This window comes from Bos taurus, chromosome 2, assembly GCF_002263795.3.
Source record: "Bos taurus isolate L1 Dominette 01449 registration number 42190680 breed Hereford chromosome 2, ARS-UCD2.0, whole genome shotgun sequence".
Lineage (NCBI taxonomy): Eukaryota > Metazoa > Chordata > Mammalia > Artiodactyla > Bovidae > Bos > Bos taurus.
The window spans coordinates 71763715-71784242 of NC_037329.1; the positions used below are offsets into that span (position 1 = coordinate 71763715).

The window sequence follows — 20528 nt, forward strand, 5'->3', positions numbered from 1 at the left end:
AAAAATGTTATTTTCTGTAAACTAGTAAGTGCATCATGAAGTGAAAAATCTTTAAGAAAGTAAGGAATGAGAAAGAAACAAAAACACTAATTCAAAAAGATACATGCACCGTAGTGTTGATGGCAGCAATACTTACAGTAATAGGCAGGACATGGATGCAACCTAAATGTCCATTGACAGAGGAATGTATAAAGAAGATGTGGTACATATATACAATGGAGTATTACTCAGCCATAAGAAGGATGAAATTTTGCCGTTTGCAACGACGCAAATAGACTTGGAGTATATTATGCTAAGTAAGTCAGACAGAGAAAATCAAATACTGTATGATATCACTTATATGTGGAATCTAAAAAATAAAACAAACTGGTGAATACAACAAAAAAGAAGCAGACTCACAGATGTATAGAACAAACTGGTGGTTACCAGTGGGGAGAGGAAAGATGGGTGGTGCAGGCTTGGGGAGGGAACTATGAGGTACACATTACTCTGTATAAAATGAATCAGGATGTATTGTATAGCACAGGGCATACAGTCAATAGTTTACGATAAGTGTTAAATATAACCTTTAAAGATTGTGAATCACTGTTTTGTACTTTTGTAACTTATATAATATTGTACATCAACTATACTTCAATAAAAAAATTTTTTTAAAGACACTATGTTAAAAAGAGACACAATGGGATAGATCCAATTGTTTTAGGAACTGTTTCCAGGGTTGATAGTAACAGATTGATAGTTTTAAAAATTATGATTGAGTCAGGTGTTCACCTACCCAGGATATTATCAAGATCACATTTTCTGTCCAACTGCTGCTAAGCCTGGGCAGGAGAAGGTGCAGGGCTTCCCCCGCCTAGAAAAATCCTGTTGGAGGCTATGCTTCTGTGAACCAAAGGAGAAGGGACAGCGGTGAGCTTGTTGGCCCTGAACTGGAAGCCCTTCGTGTACAGAGGCCTGACCACTCTAGCTGAGTTCAGTAAGTTTCCAGTTGATTTAACCAAGACACGGCTCCAGATTCAAGACCAGAAGAATGATGCAAACTTTAAAGAAATCAAGTATTGAGCAGTGTTGAATGTGTTAGTGAGGATAGGCAGAGAGGAAGGCCTGAAAGCACTGTATTTGAGGAGTACCCTTCAGTGGTACACCAGGCTTCCTGTGGCGCCATCAAGATAGGCACCTATCTTGATGTGCTTGAAGTGGCTATTTGTCAAGTGCCCAGAAGATGAAACCCTTCTTATAATGTGGCCTGTGGAATTCTCTCTCGAGTCATATCCTCAACCGTTTCCATTCCAGCTAATGTATTGAAAATTCAGATGGCAGCACAAAACAACACACTTCAAGGGGGAATAATAGGCAACTTCATTAACATTTACCAGCAAGAGGGAACAAGAGGACTGTGGAAGGGCATGTCCCTTATTGCTCAGAGGGCCACTGATGTTGGCTGCATGGAGCTGTGGGTTTGCAGCCTCACTGAGAAGCATCTGATTTTCTCGCGCCTGATGGGAGACATTGTGTAACCCATTTCCTCTCAAGCTTCAGCTCTGGATTGGCAGGGGCCCTGGCCTCAAACCCTGTCGATGTGGTGAGAACATGTACGATGAATTGGAGTCCTTCACGATGGCAGACGCCCTGGTTTCACAGGTACCCTGCATTGCTTATTATAGACATGGAAGAATGAAGGGGTTTTTGGCTCTGTGTAAAGGGTTTTGGTCAAGTTGGTTGAGACTTGGTCCTTGGAATATTATTTTCTTTGTGATGTACAAGCAGTTGAAGGTATTGAATTTGTGACAAGACTGCATGAGACATCCTTCTGAAAATGCTCACTTCTGAAATAGCAAAGCTTCCAGTCTTTCCTACTGCTTTACCCGCCACAGATGCTTAGGTGTGAGCAACAAGTGAGGGCTGTGTTAGTGTGAATTGCTGTGTCTTACTTGGCCTTGGGTGCTCTGCACCAGACATTTAATGGTATAAACTGTAACATCCAGACACTAGTTCTTACCATCCAAGTACCCTTCCACATCAAATATAACATGAAATGCACGTTTCTTGCTAAAGAAAACTTGGATGAAGGTCAAGAACTATGGATCATTTCCTTTGGAGGGAGTAACTCCTGATGCGTCTCAGATTGTAGCCGAGACTCCCAGATGTTCTAAAAAAGCTCATCTGAACCATGGAGTAGAGCCTCTGAGAAAGTGTCATTGTTCTGAACTTCCGGGGGGCTTTGGCTTTGTGTCTGCTGAAGAAGTTCGCACATAGAGACCTGGTATACCTCAGGTATAAACAATGCAGGATATAGATCCCTGAAACATTGCAATGCTTTGCAATTTCTTATTTTGGCAGGGTCTTTCACTTATGGTAAGTGATTTTTAAACCTTTATTACCCCTTGAGGTTTGTGAGGAATTGTTGCGAAGTATTGATTTCTAAACTCAGGATGGTATAATATGTTAGCTTGGAAGGTGGCAAAGTCTGTGTTGGTGGGAGATGTTTTTAAGCAAGTTGGGTCCTTAGATAATGTTCCTAATTTTATTTTTATTTTTTTTCCTAATTTTAGATTTTAGCAAGTTTCTGTTTCCCAGTCTGTAAGATGAGGACGATAACCTCTACTGATGTTGAGAATCAAGTGAAGAAAATAGTAGTTGCTACTACTTGACTTGTAGGATAAGTGTGTTTACATCATGCTTTCATAAAGCCATAATCCAAAAATAAATGGTCTGGTGTATTGAAGAGAATTATTTTATCATGAGTTTCTTCTGAATGAGTTCTTTGGTAAAAGCCATGTGAAAGAAAGTGGTTAAGGTTTTATTATGTTTTCCTTAGCAAAAGGTTGCAAGTGAATCTAAGAGTTGGTTTTTCCAGATTTCCCAGGTTTCACTTTAGTTCTCGTCCTGCTTATTAAAGTATTCCTTGTCTTGGACTTCCTAATCGGTTTGGATGGAAAATGATTGCTTGAAATTTGAAAAGCAATTTTTCGTGTACCTAGAGTTTAAGAAGAGGCATGTAGTATCTTCCTTCTTTTTCTGAAAATAGGATATCATTCTTTGCCGTGTTCATCTTACTCTTTTCAAAATAGTGACTTTGAGCACCCCACGATCTTTACACTTCAAGAATACATCCCCAGGAAAGGAAATATTTAATATTTACTTGGGTACCTTCGGTTCTACTCTTTGAGAGTAACTTAAATACATACTCACTGGGGTTCTAGGACAGACACTTCTGCAGTAAATGCAGGTTCCCAGTTGGTCCAGTCCCTGGGCTGCTTCCTCCCTTGAAGTGACGTGGAAGCCACACGGGTTTTTCTTGGAGATTGGACAGTTTTCCTCCCAATCACCTTGACCTTGTCTTCTTTGTTAATGCTGACTCTGAAAACAAGATTTTTGTGAAGCAGAATTTTAGCTCCAGTGGTAAGATTTAAGGCACGAAAGGAGGTTGGAGGAGCAAGTGGGTGCTGATTGCTTCAAGACTCAGATGGAAGTCTAGTTCTCCCTGCTGCTGCTGCTGCTCAGTTGCTTCAGTTGTGTCCGACTCTGTGCAACCCCATAGACGGCAGCCCACCAGGCTCCCCTGTCCCTGGGATTCTCCAGGCAAGAACACTGGAGTGGGTTGCCATGTCCTTCTCCAATACATGAAAGTGAAAAGTGAAAGTGAAGCCCCCAGTCGTGTCCGACTCTTCGTGACCCCATGGACTGCAGCCTACCAGGCTCCTCCGTCCATGGGATTTTTCAGGCAAGAGTACTGGAGTGGGGTGCCATTGCCTTCTCAGCCAGTTTTCCCTGACCAGCTCCAAATGTGATGAGGCTCTTTCAGGCCTCATCCCTTGTAATGAATCATATCTTTACAGAGGAATTTTTTTTTCTTCTTACCAGAACAGTTCCACTGAGGTGTAAGGGTTTCTATAGAAAGGCTTTCACTTTTGCGTTCTTTGAGTTTAAAGGATGACTATTTTATGAGATTTTTTAATGAGCCACTTTTTTTTCTTTTAATGTAGAAGACATTTTAAGTGTACGTATAATCCCTAGGACAGTAGAAGCAAGTTAATTTTGAAGACCATGTAAAGATTGGATACTATGCAATATTCATTATATCAGTGTGTTCAAATATGTACATGTTCGTGTATGTGTGTGTGTGTGTGTGTGTATGGTCAGTTGGTTCTGACTCTTTGTGACCCCAGGGGTTGTAGCCCGCCAGGTTCCTCTGTCCATGTTTACACCAGAATGAAAAGAAAGCCAAGCCTCACTGTAAAAGCAGATTTTTAAGATAAAAATATAGTATTTCTTTAGCTCAGATTTATTAAATATCTTATGGAACAGTCTTGTTTTGATTTTTTTTCTTTTGCTGCTTCCTGAAAAAGTAATGTAGTTGTGGAAGTTTCTAAGCCAAGAAAGAACTTGAAGAACTGGGAGGCTCAGTCCCCTTGTTTCCAGGGCTGTGACTACAGGTCCCCACCTCCCCCCATTCCCTTGGGTAAATGTGGCCAAGGGATTTTTACCTTTTGTAATCAAAATGAAGAAAGTGGATTTTTTTGTTTGCTTGTGGATTTGTTTAATCATTGATGCTAAGTATTGCCTGATTGAGATATAAAAAAGTTTCTGTTCTCTGTATTTGTTCATGTGTTGGAAATAGTATATGTTATATAAAGACTATAAAACTTTTCATAAGCTTTTATATTTCGAGATCTTCATTTAAACATAATTGCAATATGTGGGATAAACCTCATATCATTATTTAATAAACTGGAATAATATTTAAAAGATCACATTTCTAACTCATCAGTGATACATTTTTTTCCTGGATTAGAATCAGAACTAGAACTTCTAGAACTGACACCCAAAAAAGATGTCCTTTTCATTATAGGGGACTGGAATGCAAAAGTAGGAAGTCAAGAGATACCTAGAGTAACAGGCAAATTTGACCTTGGAATACAAAACGATGCAGAGCAAAGGCTAACAGAGTTTTGCCAAGAGAACACTTCTTGATGAAAAAGTTGTCTTAAAACTCAACATTCAGAAAACTAAGATCATAGCATCCGGTCCCATCATTTCATGGCAAATAGTTGCACAAACAATGGAAACAGTGACAGAGTTTATTTTTGGGGGGCTCCAAAATCACTACAGATGGTGACTGCAGCCATGAAATTAAAAGACACATGCTCCTTGGAAGAAAAACTATGACCAACCTAGACAGCATATTAAAAAGCAGAGCCTTTACTTTGCCAGCAAAGGTCCGTTTAGTCAGGCTATGGTTTTTCCAGTAGTTGTGTATGGATGTGAGAGTTGGACTGTAAAGAAAGCTGAGCACCGAAGAATTGATGTTTTTGAACTATGGTGTTGGAGAAGACTCTTCAGAGTCCCTTGGACTGGAAGGAGATCCAACCAGTCAATCCTAAAGGAAATCAGTCCTGAATTTTCATTGGAAGGACTGATGCTGAAGCTGAAACTCCAGTCCATTGGCCACCTGAAGCAAAGAGCTGACTCATTTGAAAAGACCCTGATCCTGGGAAAGATTGAAAGCTGGAGGAGAAGGGGATGACATAGGATGAGATGATTGGATGGCATCACTGACTCGATGGACATGAGTTTGAGTATGCTCTGGGCGTTGGTGAGGGACAGGGAAGTCTGGCGTGCTGCAGTCATGGGGTCGCAAAGAGTTGGGACACGACTGAGTGACTGAACTGAACTGAGAATCAGAAATCTGAGATCAGCGTACTGCAGTTAGCTTATTTACTTCTTGTCTGAGACTTAACTTTCATGAAACATTATGGTTCTTTTTTTAAAAAGTTATTTATTTGGCTGCCTTGGGTCTTAGTTGTGGCGTGTGGAATCTTTTGTTGTGGCGCACAGACTGTCTCATTGTGGCAAGCGGGCTCGGTAGTTGTGGCGCATGGACTTACGATCTGTGGTATGTGGTATCTTAGTTCCAGTAGTAGCAATTGAGTCCTTGTCCCCTGATTTGCAGAGTATATTCTTAACCAGTGGACCACCAGGGAAGTCCCAACAGTATAGTTCTTTTTCATGCTGACTAGACTGCAGATGAAAGTTTTAAAAATATTCATGCTATCCCTGAATTTCTGATTAAGATGTTTGGGAGGTTTTCATTTTGAGATGATGGATTTCTGTTAGATTAAGTGTTATTAATGTCAGGAAGCTACAAATGCTTTGTGTTGACTATTGGTTGGCCCATAATTAGCCTTTGTTAAGGAGTTAATACATACCCTTGATTTTTATTCTGAGAAGGCAGCCACCCAGCTGGCAGAAGCTCATTCTCTCTTTTCTCAAAACACAACCCCTGTGTTTCATGAGGCTGGCAGGTGATGCTTTGGCAGAATACGAAGAGAGCCAAATAAGGGAGCCTGGCTTCCCTTTGGTCTTTGAAGCAAATAAAGAACGTTGATGGAATATGAAATTGGTTTTAGAAATGCATCTTAAAATGAAGATAAAGAAAGTATGTAAGTTTGGTACCAGATAAGTAAATGCAGTGGGATGTTTCTGTGACTTCCTGATTTAACTTAGAAATACTTTGTATTCCTTTTAGGATCATTGCCATTTGCAAATTTTTTTTTTCATAATTGGTATATTCTATTTAAGTTTGTTAGCACTGCTCCAGGACATAGTGATTGTAAGTATGATTTAAAATCAAAAGCTTTCTTTGTCATTTCCAGTAACAGTTATCGCTTCCCTTCCTTTGTCCATATTTCTCCTTTCCACCATGTTAGTAGAACAAATATGTTCAAATATTTGAATTCATGTCTTAATCTTCACCTCCATTGTTATCTTAATGTTACATCTGCCTCCTGACTGTGTCCTCAAGAATAAATCATGATTAGATCAGATCAGATCAGTCGCTCAGTCGTGTCCGACTCTTTGCGACCCCATGAATCACAGCACGCCAGGCCTCCCTGTCCATTACCAACTCCCGGAGTTCACTCAGACTCACATCCATTGAGTCAGTGATGCCATCCAGCCATCTCATCCTCTGTCGTCCCCTTCTCCTCCTGCCCCCAATCCCGCCCAGCATCAAGAGTCTTTTCCAATGAGTCAACTCTTTGCATGAGGTGGCCAAAGTACTGGAGTTTCAGCTTTAGCATCATTCCTTCCAAAGAAATCCCAGGGCTGATCTCCTTCAGAATGGACTGGTTGGATCTCCTTGCAGTCCAAGGGACTCTCAAGTCTTCTCCAACGCCACAGTTCAAAAGCATCAATTCTTCAGTGCTCAGCCTTCTTCCCAGTCCAACTCTCACATCCATACATGACCACAGGAAAAACCATAGCCTTGACTAGACGGACCTTTGTTGGCAAAGTAATGTCTCTGCTTTTGAATATGCTATCTAGGTTGGTCATAACTTTCCTTCCAAGATAGCACTCCCCAAAGTTCTCTAACTCTGTTAAGTCTTCACCTCTAAAATTTCTTAACCTAAATTCCCTATCCCTCTTCCATCAAACTCTTAGGGAGTGATATATTGTAATGAAAATATATCCTTTTCAGTGTTATATTACCTTTTCCTTTGGAATGGGTGTGAATCACTGATCTGAAAAGTTTTATGTTGAATGGAAAGTGATTGACTCTGGTTTTCTGATTCTTGGAACTTTCCTCTAGAACTCATCTACACCTCTACTAATTTCTCATAGCTAAATGGAGCTGACAGACTAGGGTTGAGCCCGTTCTCTTATTATACATAATCCAGAGAAGTTTATTAATCCTGATGACTATGGCCAAAATAAGGAGACAAATCTAAGATAAAGGACAAATTAGTGAATTGGAAGATCATATTTAGAAACTCTTCTCATAAGAGGAAGGAATATAAGCAAAATAAGAAGCTTAAGAGAGAAGTTAAGAAATGGAAGATAAAAGAAGTTTCTTTTTCCCTAAGACTAGAACAAGGTTACCTGCTTTTAGCACTTTAATTCAGCATAATATTGGAAGTTCTAGCCAAAGCAGCTAGGCTAGGCAGAAAAAAGAAATGATAGGCATCTGAATTCTAAGGGAAGAAGTAAAATTACCTCTGTTCAAGATGACATGATCTTACAAGTGGAAAACCTTAAAGATTCCACAGTAAAACCATTAGAGTTAATAAAAGAATTCAACAATGTTGCAGGATACAAAATCAAGCAACAAAAGTCAAGTGCCCTTCTATACACTAGTAATGAGCAATTCAAAAATAAAATTAAGACAATAATACCTTTACTGTAGCACCAAGGAGAAGAAAATACTTAGGAATAAATTTGACCAAGGAGGCAAAAAACATGTACACTGACAAGTTCAAAACATTACTAAGAGAAATGAAAAGAATATCTAAATACATGGAAAGATAGCCCATGTCTGTGGATTGAAAGATTTAATGTTATTAAGAGGACAGTGCTGTCCAAAGTGATCTGTAGATTCAGTGCAATCCCTATTAAAATTCCAAGAACATTTTTTTAAGACATAGGACAGACTATTCGAAATTTATATGGAATCTCATGGGATTCCAAATATCCAGAAGAGTCTTGAAAAAGAAGGGAAAGATTGCCCTCGCATATCTTGATTTGAAAACTTAGTATCAAGCTGTAGTAATCAAAACAGTGTGGTTCTGGGATATGAACAGACATACAGATCAGTGGAGCAAATTACAGGGTCTAGAAATAAACCTTCAAATATATGGCCAAATGATTTTCCACAAAGATGCTAACACCATTCAGTGGGCAAGAGTCTTTTTAGCAAGTGGTGCTGGGAAAATTGAATAACCACATGCAAAAGAGTTAAATTGGATTCTTCTGTTGTTGTTGTTGTTTAGTCCCTAAGTTGTGTCCAACTCTTTTGCAACCCTGTGGACTGTTGCCCACCAGGCTCCTCTGTCCGTGGGATTTCCCAGGCAAGAATACTACAGTGGGTTGCCATTTCCTTCTCTGGGGGCTCTTCCTGTCTCAGGGACCGAACCTACGTCCCCTGCATTGGCAGTTGGGTTCTTTACCACTGAGCCACTAGGGAAACCCAAAATATTAACTCATAATGGATCAAAGACTACTGTAGTATTGTGATTTACAATAAACATATATTTAATCTTCGTCCTGTTTCTGGCACAGAACTCCTAAAACTCTTGGAATTTTCTAAGTGATAAGAGTCCCCAAAGTGTTTCTGATACGTTAATGCTGTGACTTGGAAAGCCCTTCAGTAACCAGCTGATGGTGGCTGGCTGCTAGGGGAACTAACCAGGTGATTAGAAGGTGGGAACTTTGGCACCCACTGCTACCCTCAGACCAGCTGGAAGGGAAGAGGGGCCAGAAATTGTATTCAGTCACCAGTGACCAGTGATTTAATCCATCATGCCTAATTAATGAGGCCTTCATAAAAACCCCAAAGGACAAGTTTGGAGAACTTCTGGATTGGTGAACCAGAACACTTCCATGTGCTTGATCTCAAACTCCACTGGGACAGGAGCTCTTGTGTTTGGTACCTTGACCTGTATATCCTCTCATCTGGCTGTTAATTTGTCTCTGCTGATATCCTTTCTTAAATCTAGTGAGTAAACTGATTCCTGAACTCTGTGAACTATTCTAGCAAATTAATTGAAGCCAAGGAGGGGGTCTTGAGAACCCATTTAATAGCCAGTTGGTCAGAAGCACCACTAATAGACTGGACTGTGACTGGCATCTGAAGTAGGGGCAGTCTTGTGGGACTGAGCTTAACCCATGGAGTCTGATGCTGTCTCCAGTAAGTGTCAGAGTTGAGTGTGTCTGACATCCATTCTTCTTAATCTTCTGCTTCTGTTAGGTCCATACCATTTCTGTCCTTTATCGAGCCCATCTTGGCATGAAATGTTCCCTTGGTATCTCTTAATTTTCTTGAAGAGATTTCTAGTCTTTTCCATTCTGTTGTTTCCCTCTATTTCTTTGCATTGATCGTTGAGGAAGGCTTTATCTCTTCTTGCTGTTCTTTGGAACTCTGCATTCAGATGCTTGTGTCTTTCCTTTTCTCCTTTGCTTTTCGCTTCTCTTCTTTTCACAGCTATTTGTAAGGCCTCTCCAGACAGCCATTTTGCTTTTTTGCATTTCTTTTCCATAGGGGTGGCCTTGATCCCTGTCTCCTGTACAATGTCATGAACCTCATTCCATAGTTCATCAGGCACTCTATCTATCAGGTCTAGGCCCTTAAATCTATTTCTCACTTCCACTGTATAATCATAAGGGATTTGATTTAGGTCATACCTGAATGGTCTAGTGGTTTTCCCTACTTTCTTCAATTTAAGTCTGAATATGGCAATAAGGAGCTCATGATCTGAGCCACAGTCAGCTCCCAGTCTTGTTTTTGCTGACTTTATAGAGCTTCTCCATCTTTGGCTGCAAAGAATATAATCAGTCTGATTTTGGTGTTGACCATCTGGTGATGTCCATGTGTAGAGTCTTCTCTTGTGTTGTTGGAAGAGGGTGTTTGCTATGACCTGTGCGTTCTGTTGGCAAAATTCTATTAGCCTTTGCCCTGCTTCATTCTGTATTCCAAAGCCAAAGTTGCCTGTTACTGCAGGTGTTTCTTGACTTCCTACTTTTACATTCCAGTCCCCTATAATGAAAAGGACATCTTTTTTGGGTGTTAGTTCTAAAAGGTCTTGTAGATCTTCATAGAACCGTTCAACTTCAGCTTCTTCACCGTTACTGGTTGGGGCATAGACTTGGATTACTGTGATATTGAATGGTTTGCCTTGGAAACGAACAGAGATCATTCTGTCGTTTTTGAGATTACATCCAAGTACTGCATTTTGGACTCTTTTGTTGACCATGATGGCTACTCCATTTCTTCTAAGGGGTTCCTGCCGACAGTAGTAGATATAATGGTCATCTGATTTAAATTCACCCATTCCAGTCCATTTTAGTTTGCTGATTCCTAGAATGTTGACGTTCACTCTTGCCATCTCCTGTTTGACCACTTACAATTTGCCTTGATTCATGGACCTAACATTCCAGGTTCCTATGCAATATTGCTCTTTACAGCATTGAACCTTGCTTCTATCACCAGTCATATCCACAGCTGGGTATTGTTTTTGCTTTGGCTCCATCCCTTCATTCTTTCTGGAGTGATTTCTCCATTGATCTCCAGTAGCATATTAGGCACTTACTGACCTGGGGAGTTCATTTTTCAGTATCCTATCATTTTGCCTTTTCATACTGTTCATGGGTTTCTCAAGGCAAGAATACTGAAGTGGTTTGCCACTCCCTTCTCCAGTGGACCAGATTTCTGTCAGACCTCTCCGCCATGACCCGCCCGTTTTGGGTGGCCCCACAGGGCATGGCTTAGTTACATTGAGTCGGACAAGGCTGTGGTCCTAGTGTGACTAGATTGACTAGTTTTATGTGATTATGGTTTCAGTGTGTGTGCCCTCTGATGCCCTCTTGCAACACCTACAGTCTACTTACTTGCGTTTCTCTTACCTTGGACGTGGGATGTCTCTTCACGGCTGCTCCAGCAAAGTGCAGCCGCTGCTCCTTACCTTGGACGAGGGGTATCTCCTCACCACCACCCCTCCTGACCTTGAACGTGGAGTAGCTTCTCTACTCATACTACTCTGAGGTGGGTCCCTCAACGCTGCTGCCACCATCGAACTTCTGGGCGCAGGGAGGTCGGAGTGCTGGAGAGGCGGAGGGGATGCCTGTATCGCGGTCTGCTCCTGGGCCTGACGCTGGCACCCTGGGAGGCGCCGAACCTCAGGCCCACCTCTGTGCAGTGGAGACAGCACCTCCTCTCGGACCTCCTCAATCGCGTCACCTCCATCCCAACTTAGCGTTCTGGACCTGGCACAAGCTTGGGGAAGAATACACAGAAGAACTGTACAAAAAAAGATCTTCATGACCAAGATAATCACGATGGTGTGATCACTCACCTAGAGCCAGACATCCTGGAATGTAAAGTCAAGTGGGCCTTAGAAAGCATCACTACGAACAAAGTTAGTAGAGGTGATGGCATTCCAGTTGAGCTATTTCAAATCCTGAAAGATGATACTGTGAAAGTGCTGCACTCAATATGCCAGCAAATTTGGAAAACTCAGCAGTGGCCACAAGACTGGAAAAGGTCAGTTTTCATTCCAATCCCAAAGAAAGGCAATGCCAAAGAATGTTCAAACTACCGCACAGTTGCACTCATCTCACACGCTAGTAAAGTAATGCTCAAAATTCTCCAAGCCAGGCTTCAGCAGTATGTGAACTGTGAACTTCCACATGTTCAAGCTGGTTTTAGAAAAGGCAGAGGAACCAGAGATCAAATTGCCAACATCCACTGGATCATGGAAAAAGCAAGAGAGTTCCAGAAAAACATCTATTTCTGCTTTATTGACTATACCAAAGCCTTTGACTCTGTGGATCACAATAAACTGTGGAAAATTCTGAAAGAGATGGGAATACCAGACCACCTGACCTGCCTCTTGAGAAACCTGTATGCAGGTCAGGAAGCAACAGTTAGAACTGGACATGGAACAATAGACTGGTTCCAAATAGGAAAAGGAGTATGTCAAGGCTGTATATTGTCACCATGCTTATTTAACTTATATGCAGAGTCCATCATGAGAAACGCTGGGCTGGAAGAAGCACGGGCTGGAAGAAGCACAAGCTGGAATCAAGATTGCCGGGAGAAATATCAATAACTTCAGATATGCAGATAACACCACCCTTATGGTAGAAAGTGAAGAGGAACTAAAAAGCCTCTTGATGAAAGTGAAAGAAGAGAGTGAAAAAGTTGGCTTAAAGCTCAACATTCAGAAAATGGAGATCATGGCATCCGGTCCCATTACTTCATGGGAAATAGATGAGGAAAGAGTGGAAACAGTGTCAGACTTTATCTTTCTGGGCTCCAAAATCACTGCAGATGGTGACTGCAGCCATGAAATTAAAAGACGCTTACTCCTTGGAAGAAAAGTTATGACCAACCTAGAGAGCATATTGAAAAGCAGAGACATTACTATGCCAACAAAGGTCCGTCTAGTCAAGGCTATGATTTTTCCTGTGGTCATGTATGGATGTGAGAGTTGGACTGTGAAGAAGGCTGAGCACTGAAGAATTGATGCTTTTGAACTGTGGTGTTGGAGAAGACTCTTGAGAGTCCCTTGGACTGCAAGGAGATCCAACCAGTCCATTGTGAAGGAGATCAGCCCTGGGATTTCTTTGGAAGGAATGATGCTAAAGCTGAAACTCCAGTACTTTGGCCACCTCATGCAAAGAGTTGACTCATTGGAAAAGACTCTGATGCTAGGAGGCATTGGAGGCAGGAGGAAAAGGGGACGACAGAGGATGAGATGGCTGGATGGCATCACCAACTCGATGGACATGAGTTTGAGTGAACTCCGGGAGATTGTGATGGACAGGGAGGCCTGGCGTGCTGCGATTCATGGGGTCGTAAAGAGTTCGACATGACTGAGCGACTGAACTGAACTGAATTGAACTGACATCCATTCAGTCTTCTTAGAGAACGGAGTTAATTGCTTGGGTGTGATGAAGAAATCCACAGATATCAGAATAGGTGTAGACCCAGAATGACTTTCAGGTGTGAGGGTTAAAACTGTAAAACTCTCAGAAGGAAACATAGGGGAAAATCTCCATGACATTAGATCTGACAATGATTTTTTGAAATGATAAAATACAGGCCGCAGAAGAGAATATAAATAAGTTAGACTTCATCCTGAGAAACCTGTATCCAGGACAAGAAGCAGCAGTTAGAATTGGGTATAGAATATCAGACTGGTTCAGAATTGGGAAAGGAGTACATCAAGGCTGTATATTGTCACCTTGCTTATTTAACGTGTATACAAAGTACATCATGAGAAATGCCAGGCTGGTCGACTCACTAGCTGGAATCAAGATTGCTGGGAGAAATATCAACAACCTAAGATATGCAGATGACACCACACTTACGGAAGAAAGCAAAGAGGAACTAAAGAGCTCCTTGATGAAAGTGAAAGAACAGAGTGAAGAAATTGGCTTAAAATTCAACATTCAGAAAACTAAGATCATGGCATCCAGTCCCATCACTTCATGGCACATAGATGGGGAAACAATGGAAACAGTGACAGACTTTATTTTGGGGGGCTCGAAGATCACTGCAGATGGTGACTGCAGCCGTGAAATTAAAAGACACATGCTCCTTGGAAGAAAAGCTCTGATCAACCTAGACAACATATTAAAAAGCAGAGCCTTTACTTTGCCAGCAAAGGTCCATCTAGTCAAAGCTATGGTTTTTCCAGTAGTCATGTATGGATGTGAGAGTTGGACTATAAAGAAAGCTGAGCACTGAAGCCTTGATGCTCTTGAACTGTGGTGTTGGAGAAGACTCTTGAGAGTCCCTTGGACTGCAAGGAGATCCAATAAGTCCATCCTAAAGGAAATCAGTCCTGAATATTTATTGGAAGGACTGATGTTGAAGCTGAAACTCCAATACTTTGGCCACCTGATGCAAAAAGCTGACTCACTAGAAAAAACACCCTGATGCTGGGAAAGATTGAAGGCGGGAGAAGGGGATGACAGAGGATGAAATGGTTGGATGGCATCACCAACTCAGTGGACATGAGTTTGAGTAAACTCTGGGAGTTGGTGATGGACAGGGAGGGCCTGGCGTGCTGCAGTCCATGGGGTCACAAAGTGTCGGACACGACTGAGCAACTGAACTGAACTGAAGATATGCAGAAAATACCACTTTAATGGCAGAAAGTGAAAAGGAACTAAAGAGCCTTTTGATGAAGGTGAAAGAAGAGAGTGAAAAGGTAGGCTTAAAACTCAGCATTTAAAAAATGAAGGTCATGGCATCTGGTCTTATCACTTCATGGCAAATAGAAGGGGAAAAAGTGAAAACAGCGCGAGACTTTATTTTATTGGGCTCAAGAATTACTACCGACAGTGACTGCAGCCACAAAATTAAAAGATGCTTACTTCTTGGAAGGAAAGCTGTCACAAACCTAGACAGTGTATTAAAAAGCAGAAACATCATTTTGCCCATGAAGTTATAGTCAGAGCTGTAGTTTTTCCAGTAGTTATGCACAGATGTGACAGTTGGACCATTAAGAAGGTGGAGTACTGAAAAATTGATGGTTTTGAACTGTGCTGCTGGATAAAACTCTTGAGAGTCCCTTGGTCACCAAGGAGATCAAACCAGTCAATCCTAAAGGAAATCAGTCCTGAATATTCATTGGGAGGACTAATGCTGAAACTCCAGTAGTTTGGCCACCTGATTCAAAGAGCTGACTCATTGGAAAAGACCCTGGTGCTGGGAAAGGTTGAGGGCAGAAGGAGAAGGTGGCAACAGAGGATGTGATGGTTAGATGGCATCACTGACTCAGTGGACATGATTTTGAGCAAACTCTGGAAGATGGTGAAGGACAGGGAAGCCTTACGTGCTGCAGTCCATGAGGTTGCAAAGTGTGGGATGTGACTTAGCTAAAGAACAGCAACATAAAAAATAAAAGTAGCTTACTTTAAAGGACATTCACTATCAAGTGAGTAAGAAGACAACTCAGAATTGCAGAAAAGATTTACAAATTGTGTATCTAATACACAAAGATGAATATATAGAATAGATAAATACAACTCAGCAGCAAAAAGCAAGTCAAATAAAAAATGGGCAAAAGACTGGAAGAAATATTTCTCCAAAGAAGATATGCAGATGTCCAGTAAGCACATGAAGCATGCTTAACATGACTAGGCATTAGGGAAATGTAAATCAAAATCACAACAGAGAGACTTTCCTGGTGGTCTAATGGTTAAGAATCTGGCTGGCAATGCAGGGGACAGGTTCGATCCCTGATCCAGAAAGATCCCACATGCCATGGGACAGCTAAGCCTCTGCACCACAGATACTGAGCCAATGCCCTGAGGCCATGTTTGCACCCTAGAGCTCGTGCTCCACAACAAGAGAAGCCACTGTAGTGACAAGCCCACATAGTGCAACTAGAGAAAGTCTGAGCACAGGAACAAGACCCAGCACAGTCCCCTTCCCCCCCCAAAAAAATTAATCATGTGAGATACCGTTTTATATCCATTGTGTTGGCTATTACCCACACAGAAAAAGAAAGTGCATAAAATAACAAGTATTATTTAACAAATTGAAAGATAAAAACTATATGATTATCTCAATAGATGCAGAGAAAGCCTTTGACAAAATTCAACATCCATTTATGATTAAAAACTCTACAGAAAGCAGGCATAGAAGGAACATACCTCAACATAATAAAAGCCATATATGATAAACCCACAGCAAACTTTATCCTCAATGGTGAAAAATTGAAAGCATTTCCCCTAAAGTCAGGAACAAGACGAGGGTGCCCACTCTCACCACTACTATTCAACATAGTTTTGGAAGTTTTAGCCACAGCAGTCAGAGAAGAAAAAGAAAGAAAAGAAATCCAGATTGGAAAAGAAATAGTAAAACTCTTACTGTTTGCAGATGACATGATCCTCTACATAGAAAACCCTAAAGACTCCACCAGAAAATTACTAGAGCTAGTCAGTGAATATAGTAAAGTTGCAGGATATAAAATTAACACACAGAAATCCCTTGCATTCCTATACACTAACAGTGAGAAAACAAAGAGAAATTAAGGAAGTAATTCCATTCACCATTGCAACGAAAAGAATAAAATACTTAGGAATATATCTACCTAAAGAAACAAAAGACCTATATATAGAAAACTATAAAACACTGATGAAAGAAATCAAAGAGGACACAAATAGATGGAGAAATATACCATGTCCATGGATTGGAAGAATCAATATAATGAAAATGAGTATAGTACCCAAAGTAATCTGTAGATTCAGTCCAATCCCTATCAAGCTACCAACGGTGTTTTTCACAGAACTAGAATAAATTTCACAATTTGTATGGAAATACAAAAAACCTCGAATAGCCAAAGCAATCTTGAGAAAGAAGAATGGAACTGGAGGAATCAACCAGCCTGACTTCAACCTCTACTACAAAGCTACAGTCATCAAGACACTATGGTACTGGCACAAAGACAGAAACATAGATCAATGGATCAAAATAGAAAGCCCAGAGATGAATCCACGCACTTATGGACACCTTATCTTTGACAAAGGAGGCAAGAATATACAGTGGAGAAAAGATAATCTCTTTAACAAGTGGTGCTGGGAAAACTGGTCAACCACTTGTAGAAGAATGAAACTAGAACACTTTCTAACACCATGCACAAAAATAAACTCAAAGTGGATTAAAGATCTAAATGTAAGACCAGAAACTATAAAACTCCTGGAGGAAAACATAGGCGAAACACTCTCTGACATAAATCATAGCAGGATCCTCTATGACCTACCTCCCAGAGGAATGGAAATAAAAGCAAAAATAAACAAATGGGACCCAACTAAAAAGCTTTCAATAAAGGGAACTATAAGCAAGGTGAAAAGACCTACCTCCCAGAGGAATGGAAATAAAAGCAAAAATAAACAAATGGGACCCAACTAAAAAGCTTTCAATAAAGGGAACTATAAGCAAGGTGAAAAGACAGCCTTCAGAATGGGAGAAAATAATAGAAAATGAAGCAACTGGCAAAGAATCTCAAAAAAATACAAGCAAGTCCTGCAGCTCAATTCCAGAAAATTGAGCATGGTGTTCTGTCTTGATGAAGGGATGGCAGTTTATCAAATAGAAAGGAGATGTTGCAATAGGAAGTGCAGGAAAAGCAGTGGACAAATTGTAAGTCATCAAGTCATCAATTAAAAAGCAGAAACTGATGATTCAATAAAAAAGCCAGCTACATTTTTTTTTAATAGGAAATAGTCTTAAATAATTTAAAGCTATATAAGAGAGGGACATGGATAGGACATATATAAAGATTGAGGATATGTAGGTTATATTTGTGGATAGTTACCAATTAGAAATTACAGCTGAAAAATTGTGGACTGATCTGCTGGTCCAGTGGTTAAGTCTCCATGCTTCCAACGTAGGGGGCACAGGTTCCATCCCTGCTCGGGGAACTATGATCCCACATGCCACATGGTACAGCCAAAAATAAAAACTTTACTGATTAATTTAAAAATAGCAATATATACCTTTTGTAGGTTAACAGAAGTAGCATTTTTATGAAGAGTCTTACTGAACAGCATAGAAATTTAGTGAGAAGAGTGTTTGCAAATTTCTTTAATGCCTGATTTAATAGACTGTACTTAGGTCACTTACCTGCTGTTATAATACACTTTTTGCAATATGTTCTGATTGAGGGTACATGAGGAGAATCCTGGGACCATGTGGATCTTTTGTGTGGGGATCCCTCAGAGGTCCTGAGATCATACTTTACAACCTGCTTTTTCCATGCAAGTTTCTTTATCACCTTGACTCCCTCCAGTTTGGTGACGTCTTGTTGATCTCAGTAGTTTACTGCTGTCTGCGTTCCCTCCCACTTTCCATTTCTGCTTTTGTTATTTCCCACTACATTCAAGTCCAGTTTAAGGCTGATCTTCATGTCTTCACTGACGATTCTAATTTCAGTGACTCTTCTCTTTGGCAAATACAGTTAGTTTCACATGGTTGGTGCTTAAGTGTTCTAAGTTTTCTTGTTTTCTCTTTCCAGCTACATTATAAAGCTCCTTTAAAATAGGGACCCTAAAAATTGAAAAGATAAAGCAAGAGTTTCTCCTTACGTTAAGTGTTAGGTGTAGAAAGTAATACTTATTGGTTGATAGGCAGTAGCACTGTCCAGGAAAGCAAATAATAGATCACAAACTCTTTTCTGGTCTTAAAGGGCTTACTGGAAAACCATAGTGTCTTCCCCATTACCTGCTACATGGTTATGCTTTTGGTGTTGCAGTTAATATTTCTTTTAAGAGCTCTTGTGTAATTAAAACTATCTTCAGTGCCGGCTTGTTGATCTTTTAAGCCACTCACTGATTTATTTTCTTGCCATTTCAGAAAAAAGCCAAAGGACAAGAGCTATTTGATCAGATTATGTACCACTTGGACCTTATTGAAAGCGACTATTTTGGACTGAGATTTATGGATTCGGCACAAGTAGCGGTGAGTATCTGGTTTTTGGAGGTTCTAAAATGGGGACAGAAATGGAAAATGTCAGATGATGTTCTCGGTGCTAGAAGGTTGCATATACTTAAATGTCTTCTTTTTTCCTGTAATTTTCTTGGAATAACCCGAAGTGCTTATTTATTATTTTTTTAAAAAAAGGTCTAACCCTAAGCCATATTCCCAGAGCATGATCTCTGCAAATGAGGCTTGGAAATCTCAACCACTGGATTGGTCTTGAGCAGACTAGAGTGAACGCTGTGTGAGGGCACGGGAGTTTCTTGGGCTCTTGGGTGAATGATAGAAGTTCCTTGTTTGCAATTAAGGTGAATATTGAACTAAAATATTCCTAATATCCCTTCCAGCTCTGTGATTCTCTGTCTATAAATAGATGCTCTTTGATGTGCATTTCAGGTGAGAGAACAGTGTATATAATAGGATAGGAAGTTGGGGGCTTTTCAAAGAATTTGTCCAGTATTTGAAAAAAAGTAGTGATTAAGATTGGAAGATGAATCAGTGGCCGCATCATCCACACTGAGCTGCAGAAGTGTTAATAATAAATTGGCAGTATTCTCTAATAACTGGGATTAGGGGTTTTTCAGTCAGGGAGGTTATATTTTGCTTTACAAAGTTTTACATAGGAATATTTTGTAGCATTGTTTGGAGTGGACAGAGATGAAAGTCAGAGTCAGTGCAAACATTTTGGGGATAAAAGTGATACTAGGGTCTAGAGTAGGGCATTTGCAGGGGTGGGGGGGCAGAAGAGGGATATCAGGACATTGAGCCTTGTTTTCTGGACATCTGTGATGGTGTTTCTGTGTTTAGTGACACAATAACTGCAGTGTTTAGAACCACAGGAGCAATATATATTCTATAAGAATCTCAAGTTCCTTTCAAGTGGGTCTGTGTGTGTGTGTATGTGTGTGAGGGTGATATGGTGTGATTGATAAATTAACTGGAATACCTCTATTAGATACTTCACAAAACCCACATTTCTTGGAGGTGAACTCCTAGACTGGCTTTATAGAGCATCTTCAGTAAATGTACAGCTATTAATAATGTCAGCTTCACTTGTTTTCTCTGATTTCCCCTGCAATTTAAAAAAAGCATGAGCATTTATTTACAGAGAATTGGTTAGGTAAATTTTGATACATCTTTACAATGGAATATCTGCAGCTCATTAAAAATGGTGATTTTTAAGTGTGCTAATTGACATGAATGATGTAAAAATTAAAAGGATTTATAAAATAACTTATAATAAAGCCCACTAGGCTTCTCTCTCTATAGAATTCTCCAGGTAAGAATACCAGAGTGGGTAGCCATTCCCTTCTCCAAGAGATCTTCCCAACCTAGGGACTGAACCTGGGTCTCCTAAATTGCAGGTGGATTCTACCACTTGAGCCACCAGGGAAACATATAAAATAACTGAATTTTTCTATTTTTAAGGAATCCTGGGTTTATGTTCACACATAAACATGAAAAAATTTGAAAAGCTATTTTCTCTAGTTTGAGTTCTGATCTCTGGATGGATGTTGTATAAGAGGCATTTCTCTTATTTCTT

At 40.4% G+C, this 20528-nt stretch overlaps 1 protein-coding gene and 1 pseudogene across 4 annotated transcripts in view; both read left to right on the plus strand.

Moving 5' to 3' along the window:
* EPB41L5 (erythrocyte membrane protein band 4.1 like 5) overlaps window positions 1-20528 on the plus strand; it is a 170333-nt gene that overhangs the window by 13603 nt on the left and 136202 nt on the right. For all 4 annotated transcript variants that reach the window (XM_024975535.2, NM_001429694.1, NM_001429697.1 and 1 more), the window contains one exon: window positions 18863-18967. In XM_024975535.2, coding sequence (XP_024831303.1) covers window positions 18899-18967 — 69 coding nt within the window. In that variant the 5' untranslated portion in view covers window positions 18863-18898. The remainder of the gene's footprint in view (window positions 1-18862; window positions 18968-20528) is intronic.
* LOC132343569 (kidney mitochondrial carrier protein 1-like) lies at window positions 473-18854 on the plus strand (annotated as a pseudogene).